The sequence below is a fragment of the Oncorhynchus mykiss genome, chromosome 31 (assembly GCF_013265735.2).
Source record: "Oncorhynchus mykiss isolate Arlee chromosome 31, USDA_OmykA_1.1, whole genome shotgun sequence".
Taxonomy (NCBI): domain Eukaryota; kingdom Metazoa; phylum Chordata; class Actinopteri; order Salmoniformes; family Salmonidae; genus Oncorhynchus; species Oncorhynchus mykiss.
In genome coordinates, this window is record NC_050571.1 from 12,113,957 (window position 1) to 12,123,232 (window position 9,276).

General features: G+C 43.7%; 1 protein-coding gene across 2 annotated transcripts; it reads right to left on the reverse strand.

Moving 5' to 3' along the window:
• Positions 1-457: 457 nt before the first annotated feature.
• On the reverse strand, positions 458-7,534 carry LOC110504578 (ankyrin repeat and SOCS box protein 12). 2 transcript variants are annotated; one of them, XM_021583344.2, is made up of 5 exons: positions 7,302-7,534; positions 4,679-4,838; positions 3,974-4,156; positions 3,075-3,603; positions 458-2,068 (listed from the first exon to the last, which is right to left on the reverse strand). In XM_021583344.2, exons 2-5 carry the CDS (start codon positions 4,832-4,834, stop codon positions 1,935-1,937), a joined length of 1,002 nt encoding a protein of 333 aa, XP_021439019.2. In that variant the 5' UTR covers positions 4,835-4,838; positions 7,302-7,534; the 3' UTR covers positions 458-1,934. The 2 variants fall into 2 exon arrangements, with proteins under 2 accessions (XP_021439019.2, XP_021439020.2); XM_021583345.2 differs by lacking the exon at positions 7,302-7,534 and adding an exon at positions 5,321-5,357.
• Positions 7,535-9,276: the final 1,742 nt, after the last annotated feature.

A 9,276-nucleotide genomic window follows, 5' to 3' on the forward strand; every position in this document is an offset into this window, starting at 1 on the left:
TGTTTTATGGCATCCAGAGTTCTGCATGACACATGAGATGAACTCTTTGAAAGTTTTGTTTTCTCTTTTAACAACCAACCTGCTTGTCATTATTTTACAACCTTCCACTGTTTCATTCCATGTAATGATATGATATGAGAAATCTGTAGCAGACATTATACATACTGTGCACTGGTTTTGTCCCAAATGGCATCCTATTCTCTAGTATAGTCCCTATAGGCCCTGATCAAAAGGAGTACACTATGCGGGGAATAGGTTGCCACTGGGATGTACACACAGTCATCATTACAAATCCTTGTTGCTTTTCTCTAGTTGGTTTCAGAACAGTCAGGGTACTAATGTATGGACACTCAAACAGATAACAAGACAAGTAACAAGTTTAGTTGGAGCTATTAGGCTGTTCACTGTACATTCACATTGCCATCTAGAATGGGGGGAGGGTTGGACTCTGGTATGACTTCTATTTTATCTGTCAGTCTGAAATGTCATCACCATGTTTGTACAGTACAAATAGCAGGAACATATGTTTTCTCTCTGACCTTAGATTGTTTGTTTTGATTGGTTGTGGAAATTGAAAAGCCAACTCTGAAACTAAGTCATGCCTATTCAAATGCTGAAACTGTGAAGGGGGGGGGGGCCGTTGAAAAGTCTATATGTTTTGATGTAATCAAAGAGCACTGGGAATTATTACGTTGTATTTCACTGTAAAAACCAAACCACTTCTGATATAACTGTACTTCTGTTGAAATTAAAAACTCTATATACTGAACTGTGTCGTAAGGTCAATGGGGACGTTAGACAGGATATGCTCATCCTGTAATGTGATGTCATATCCTGTGTGTGTACAAATTATTCTGTTAAAGTAAGGCAATGTCTTCTTCCTGTTTGTTTGCTGCTCCTCTGACTGACTGGGTTTAAACCAGTTTTTTTTATTTGGGTATTTGGTATTTTATTAGGGTCCCCATTAGCTGTTGCAAAAGCAGCAGCCAGTCTTCCTGGGGTTCCACACAAAACATGAAACATGACATGATACAGAACATTAATAGACAAGAACAGCTCAAGGACAGAACTACATCAATTTTTTAAAAAGGCACACGTAGCCTACATATCAATACATACACGCAAACTATCTGGATCAAGTAGGGGACAGGCGTTGTGCCGTTGCTTATTTGTTTTTTGAAACCAGGTTTGAACCTGGGATTGAATAATTGGGTTTGAACCTGGGTCTTTCGCAATCCACAAGACTATGTCATTGAGCTAAAGCCTCAGAATTAACTCAGGGAACTTACTTCAGTCTTCAGCAAGGTCACTCATAATGTGAGAGAGATTCCACAAATTACATTTTTTTTTTAAAGCTTGACTAAAGATTACTTTCAAACGGTGAGCAGTGATTTCAGAGACGGAGAATACATTTACTGTGGTAGTGTGACACCTAGTGGTTACTTATGGCTTTACACTTACAAAATGTTTCTCCTGAAGCTCTGTGCACTTATATAACTGTCCAGAAGAGGGCAGTGTCTTCACCATGGTTTCAGTAGACTTCAACCAATTTCCAATGATTACATTTACGCACGATGTGCTGAATTCCATCACAGAGATTAAGTTAAGTAAATGTGTTTCTTCTAATTAAACCTCTACAACTATTCAAAGGCAAACTTGGCATAATTATTATTCACACTTCCAATAAAAACAGAACAAAACTGGGCTTTGCAGCCCATGACGCACTCAGTAGAGACAGTAGAAGACAGTTTGAAATTATCACACTTTTTGTTTACATTTTGCAGAAATCCTCCTCCATATTGCTTTCACCTACAATGTGTTTTCAGAACAGTGGAGATGAAGCAGAGGAATCCCATATTGAGACACAGCCATATAGGGTATCCATTTGTGACATCGTCTTCATCATACAGAGTTCAGAGGTCAGGAGATAGAGGTCAGGGGAGATGTTTCAGGTAGTTCCTCAGTATCTGGGGAATGTCCAAGCAGTCTATGGACGTCATTTTATTAACCACGGGGAGGTAGCTCCGTATCGCGAGCCGTGTCAGTGACATCAGAGTATTGGGATAAACTGGAAACAAAACACAGGGGATGTTCTAGTTAATTCAGGGGAGGTTCTAGTTAATTCAGGGGAGGTTCTAGTTAATTCAGTGGAGGTTCTAGTTAATTCAGGGGAGGTTCTAGTTAATTCAGGGGAGGTTCTAGTTAATTCAGTGGAGGTTCTAGTTAATTCAGGGGATGTTCTAGTTAATTCAGTGGAGGTTCTAGTTAATTCAGGGGAGGTTCTAGTTAATTCAGGGGATGTTCTAGTTAATTCAGGGGAGGTTCTAGTTAATTCAGTGGAGGTTCTAGTTAATTCAGGGGAGGTTCTAGTTAATTCAGGGGAGGTTCTAGTTAATTCAGTGGAGGTTCTAGTTAATTCAGGGGAGGTTCTAGTTAATTCAGGGGATGTTCTAGTTAATTCAGTGGAGGTTCTAGTTAATTCAGGGGAGGTTCTAGTTAATTCAGTTGAGGTTCTAGTTAATTCAGGGGATGTTCTAGTTAATTCAGGGGAGGTTCTAGTTAATTCAGGGGAGGTTCTAGTTAATTCAGTGGAGGTTCTAGTTAATTCAGTGGAGGTTCTAGTTAATTCAGGGGAGGTTCTAGTTAATTCAGGGGAGGTTCTAGTTAATTCAGGGGAGGTTCTAGTTAATTCAGTGGAGGTTCTAGTTAATTCAGGGGATGTTCTAGTTAATTCAGGGGATGTTCTAGTTAATTCAGGGGAGGTTCTAGTTAATTCAGGGGAGGTTCTAGTTAATTCAGGGGAGGTTCTAGTTAATTCAGTGGAGGTTCTAGTTAATTCAGGGGATGTTCTAGTTAATTCAGGGGAGGTTCTAGTTAATTCAGGGGAGGTTCTAGTTAATTCAGGGGAGGTTCTAGTTAATTCAGTGAAAATCGAGAAAGTCTCCAGTGTTCTCATCATTAACAACCGTCAATCAGTTAGAGATACAGAACAGACTAAATGTGTGAAGGTCAAATATGTAACAAATGTAACGAATCTGTAATAACTGTTTAACAAGTGTGTGTGATGTTCTCACCTCTCTCCTTGAGCAGCAGCGCCACCGCCTCGTTCTGCTTGGTGGTCTTGTCAATAATCAACGTGGGCAGATACACAACTGCCCCAAAGTCTATGAGCAGCTGTATGTATTCCACTCCACAGTCATACCTCAGACACATCTCCAGCACTGTCTTGGGCTGCTTGATCCTGGCCAGCATCTTCTCTGACTTACAGTTATAGTTAGGATTAGCCCCGTGGAGCAGCAGCAGCTTAAAACAGTCCAGGTGTCCATATACAGCGGATATGTACAGGGGTCCCCTGCAGGCTGTGGCGTTGGAGGCCCACTCAGGGACTTTGGGCCAGACGTCGACCTCGGCTCCGAACTGAAGCAGCTCCCTGAGGACCTCCACGTCTCCCTCGCGGGCGGCGGTCAGCACCGGGGAACAGTTGTTGTACGGGCTGCCGTTGGGGTCGGCTCCAGCCTTCAGTAACACCACAACACAGTCCAGGTGTTTACCACTGACCGCTGTAAACAGAGGGGTCTGGGCCTTCACATCTAGACTGTCCACCTGTAAAACCAATCAATCACCAAACAATAATTAATCAATAGGTTAAAACACATTTATTTAGAAAGCCCTTTTTTTTACGTCAGCAGTTGTCACAACGGGCTTTTACAGTAACATAGAGTAAAGGACCGTTGTTTGAATCAACCGTATAATAAACCATGTCAGCAGTTGTCACAACGTGCTTTTACAGTAACATAGAGTAAAGGACCGTTGTTTGAATCAACCGTATAATAAACCATGTCAGCAGTTGTCACAACGTGCTTTTACAGTAACATAGAGTAATGGACCGTTGTTTGAATCAACCCTATAATAAACCATGTCAGGTGTCTGGGTTGGAGAAGCTAGCCCAAAGAATTTTATCGGTATATCTCACCTCCGCTCCGTGCTCCAGCAGGAGTTCCAGACACCTCAGGTTTCCGTGTGCTGCGGAGGTCCGTAGAGGGGTAACAGGGATCCCCCAGCCGCTTCTGCTGTTGATAGACTTTCTGTAGCTCTCCTGGGACAACAGCTCAGCTAACACCTCCACGTCATCACTGCTCACTGCCTGGTTCAGAGCCTGGGGAACAGAGCAGTATTATACCTCCACTTACCATACACACTGTGTTATTGGGTTGCACTGCTGGGTGGTATTCACTACACTCAAAACAAAACAATGCTATCTGAACTTGTTCAATAAGATATTTTTTATTTAACTAGGCATGTCAGTTAGGAACAAATTCTTATTGTCAATGACAGGCTAGGAACAGTGCCTTGTTAATGGGCAGAATAACAGATTGTTACTTTATCAACTCAGGGATTCGATCTTGTTGGACTAGCAACCTTTTGGTTACTAGTCCAACACTCTAACCACTAGGCTACCTGCCGCCCCATCAATAAGATATGTTGGTTGACATTTTCTGTTGGACATAATTTTGAAACTCTTTGCTACGGAGTCTCCAAATGAATACGACCCTAGTTAGGTCACACCCATGTCGACTTGGGAAGTCACCCCAGTGGGTCTGATGCTGTGTAAGTCTACCGATGCTGTCCCAGTGATAGGTTGCTAAGTTACAAAGCACTGCAAGCTCATTGGTTGTACCTGGCCATGCTCATTGTCCTCCTCATCCTCTTCCTTGGGCTGAAGCAGAGAGAAGATCTTGGAGACATCCATTAGACTCATCTTGAGAGGGTTGGTGGCTGTGTTGATACTGTCTAGGACCATACTGTTACTATAGATATAACAGTTGCAACTCATCCATCTGATGAGAGAGAGAGAGAGAGAGAGAGAGAGAGAGAGAGAGAGGCAAAAAGAAAGAGAACGAGAGAGAACGGTTGAAAGAGTGAGAGACAAAAAGAAAGAGAACGAGAGAGACAAAAAGAAAGAATGAGAGAGAATGGTAGAGAGAGAGACAAAAAGAAAGAGAACGAGAGAGACAAAAAGAAAGAGAACGAGAGAATGGTAGAGAGAGAGACAAAAAGAAAGAGAGAGAGAGAGAGGGGAGGGGAATATAAATAATTGAATGAATAAACTTTATAGATCCTCGTAGGGAAGATTGGTATTGTCACCAGCATTAGAAACAGAGAATACAGACACATAGCTAAACTGACTGGGTTTGTACCAGCTCTCTTTTTTTTACCATTTAACTAGGCAAGTCAGTTAAGAACAAATTCTTATTTTCAATGACGGCCTAGGAACAGTGGGTTAACTGCCTTGTTCAGGGGTAGAATAACAGATTTGTACCTTGTCAGCTTTGCAAACTTTGCAAACTTGCAACCTTCCGGTTACTAGTCCAACACTCTAACCTCTAGGCTACCCTGCCACCCCTCATCTGTGCTTCAGGACAGGAATAGATCAAAGATAATAGACCGGGAATAGATTGAGACAGGGAATAGATAATAGACAGGAAATAGATAATAGACAGGAAATAGATAGAGACAGGAATATACAGAGACGGAATAGATCATAGACAGGGAATAGATAGAGACAGGGATAGAGAATAAACAGGAATAGATAGAGACAGGGAATAGATAGAGACAGGGATAGAGAATAAACAGGAATAGATAGAGACAGGGATAGATAGAGACAGGGATAGAGAATAAACAGGAATAGAGAGAGACAGTGATAGATAGAGACAGGAATAGAGAATAAACAGGGATAGATAGAGACAGGGATAGAGAATAAACAGGAATAGATAGAGACAGCGATAGATAGAGACAGGGATAGAGAATAAACAGGAATAGATAGAGACAGGGATAGATAGAGACAGGGATAGAGAATAAACAGGAATAGATAGAGACAGGGATAGAGATTAAACAGGAATAGATAGAGACAGGGATAGAGAATAAACAGGAATAGATAGAGACAGGGATAGATAGAGACAGGGATAGAGAATAAACAGGAATAGAGAGAGACAGTGATAGATAGAGACAGGAATAGAGAATAAACAGGGATAGATAGAGACAGGGATAGAGAATAAACAGGAATAGATAGAGACAGCGATAGATAGAGACAGGGATAGAGAATAAACAGGAATAGATAGAGACAGGGATAGATAGAGACAGGGATAGGGAATAAACAGGAATAGATAGAGACAGGGATAGATAGAGACAGGGATAGGGAATAAACAGGAATAGGTAGAGACAGGGATAGATAGAGACAGGGATAGGGAATAAACAGGAATAGATAGAGACAGTGATAGATAGAGACAGGGATAGAGAATAAACAGGGATAGATAGAGACAGGGATAGATAGAGACAGGGATAGATAGAGACAGGGATAGGGAATAAACAGGAATAGATAGAGACAGGGATAGATAGAGACAGGGATAGGGAATAAACAGGAATAGATAGAGACAGGGATAGATAGAGACAGGGATAGAGATTAAACAGGAATAGATAGAGACAGGGATAGAGAATAAACAGGAATATATAGAGACAGGGATAGATAGAGACAGGGATAGAGAATAAACAGGAATAGAAAGAGACAGGGATAGATAGAGACAGGGATAGAGAATAAACAAGAATAGATAGAGACAGGGATAGAGAATAAACAGGAATAGATAGAGACAGGGATAGATAGAGACAGGGATAGAGAATAAACAGGAATAGATAGAGACAGGGATAGAGAATAAACAGGAATAGATAGAGACAGGGATAGATAGAGACAGGGATAGAGAATAAACAGGAATAGATAGAGACAGGGATAGATAGAGACAGGGATAGATAGAGACAGGGATAGAGAATAAACAGGAATAGATAGAGACAGGGATAGATAGAGACAGGGATAGAGAATAAACAGGAATAGATAGAGACAGGGATAGATAGAGACAGGGATAGATAGAGAACACATAGAACTCAATGCACAGTATTACATTATAAACCTTTTTTCTAATTCAGTTCATTTAGTCTCAGACATCGGCAAATGTTTTTTTAGGAGCCAAGTGGGATGAACACTTGTTGAAATAGACATTTCTATGAAAGGGTTAAATTAGTGAAAGTCTTCATCTTATGAGTTTGCACTAGTTTTCAGAAAGGGCATAATGTTGAGATTGATTGAGAAAATGAAATGTTTCTGAATATTTTTCTCTATTTGCGTAAACAACTGTTAAAACCATCCATCCCAGACACAATCCCATTCCCCATTTAACTCCTGCTATAGCTACCATGATCCAAAGACCCCAGAGCCACACAGCAAATGGTGGTTAACAATGCTTTCCACTTACCTCACCCACAGGGTCACCAACCAGTGATCTCTCTGCCAACAATGTTACTCAGGACGTTGGTAGTAAAAGTTTCCTCTCTTTAATAACTCCATGGTCCATCGCTCACGTGGAAGAAGAGGAGAAGACGCCAAGAGGAATGTGTTGCTGTATCCACACAGGGACTGGGGTCTGAGAGCTGAGACGGGTGTGTTACTTTCTAACACAGCAGACCAGAGAGGGGGTCTGGCTGGCTGGGTGTTGCTGGGGGGGCTAATTTTAGGCCCACGGATAGACCTACCTAAACTTCCATTCTTGGAGAACTGTGAGAGTTATAATTAGATGGATGATAAGACTGGTGACACTGACACTCAGGCTGTGAGTTGGATTGGTGGGCAGGGGCCTTGGTACTCCCTGGTGTTTCACTGTCCTGAGTAAAGATCACATGATATGGCAGCACTTCTGTAACAGCAGTAGAAATACATGGCTAGACTACTGTAACTTTAACTCTTTAGGTTTCTCAGATCTTTAATAAAGTGTCAGTGTGTATTTGAATCCTATAAGAGAAATGCTTTGTGCTCTATTGTGTCTACGTGTAACAGGCCTGTCATCACCTCCATTTCTTTAGTTTACACAGTGACTGGAAACCATCTTATAGCCTGTGTGCAGCTGTTTGACTGTCAGAGAGGCTGCTGTTCACCCAGCCCTGCCCTCAGAATCATGATCAGCTGTTCACCCAGCCCTGCCCTCAGAATCATGATCAGCTGTTCACCCAGCCCTGCCCTCAGAATCATGATCAGCTGTTCACCCAGCCCTGCCCTCAGAACCATGATCAGCTGTTCACACAGCCCTGACCTGCCCTCAGAACCATGATCAGCTGTTCACACAGCCCTGCCCTGCCTTCAGAACCATGATCAGCTGTTCACCCAGCCCTGCCCTCAGAATCATGATCAGCTGTTCACCCAGCCCTGCCCTCAGAATCATGATCAGCTGTTCACCCAGCCCTGCCCTCAGAATCATGATCAGCTGTTCACCCAGCCCTGCCCTCAGAATCATGATCAGCTGTTCACCCAGCCCTGCCCTCAGAATCATGATCAGCTGTTCACCCAGCCCTGCCCTGCCTTCAGAACCATGATCAGCTGTTCACACAGCCCTGCCCTGCCCTCAGAACCATGATCAGCTGTTCACACAGCCCTGCCCTGCCTTCAGAACCATGATCAGCTGTTCACCCAGCCCTGCCCTCAGAATCATGATCAGCTGTTCACCCAGCCCTGCCCTCAGAATCATGATCAGCTGTTCACCAGCCCTGCCCTGCCTTCAGAACCATGATCAGCTGTTCACACAGCCCTGCCCTGCCCTCAGAACCATGATCAGCTGTTCACACAGCCCTGCCCTCAGAATCATGATCAGCTGTTCACCCAGCCCTGCCCTCAGAATCATGATCAGCTGTTCACACAGCCCTGCCCTGCCTTCAGAACCATGATCAGCTGTTCACCCAGCCCTGCCCTCAGAATCATGATCAGCTGTTCACCCAGCCCTGCCCTCAGAATCATGATCAGCTGTTCACACAGCCCTGCCCTGCCTTCAGAACCATGATCAGCTGTTCACACAGCCCTGCCCTGCCCTCAGAACCATGATCAGCTGTTCACACAGCCCTGCCCTACCCTCAGAACCATGATCAGCTGTTCACACAGCCCTGCCCTGCCCTCAGAACCATGATCAGCTGTTCACACAGCCCTGCCCTGCCCTCAGAACCATGATCAGCTGTTCACACAGCCCTGCCCTCAGAACCATGATCAGCTGTTCACACAGCCCTGCCCTGCCCTCAGAACCATGATCAGCTGTTCACACAGCCCTGCCCTGCCCTCAGAACCATGATCAGCTGTTCACACAGCCCTGCCCTGCCCTCAGAACCATGATCAGCTGTTCACACAGCCCTGCCCTGCCCTCAGAACCATGATCAGCTGTTCACACAGCCCTGCCCTGCCCTCAGAACCAT

Excerpts from the sequence above, each read along its gene's own strand:
- LOC110504578 (XM_021583344.2), bottom strand. The coding sequence starts at position 4,834 with ATGAGTTGCAACTGTTATATCTATAGTAACAGTATGGTCCTAGACAGT. Across the intron at positions 4,157-4,678 it reads AGGACAATGAGCATGGCCAG|GCTCTGAACCAGGCAGTGAG; the intron begins GTACAACCAATG and ends TCTGTTCCCCAG. Across the intron at positions 2,069-3,074 it reads GCTGCTGCTCAAGGAGAGAG|TTTATCCCAATACTCTGATG; the intron begins GTGAGAACATCA and ends TTTTGTTTCCAG.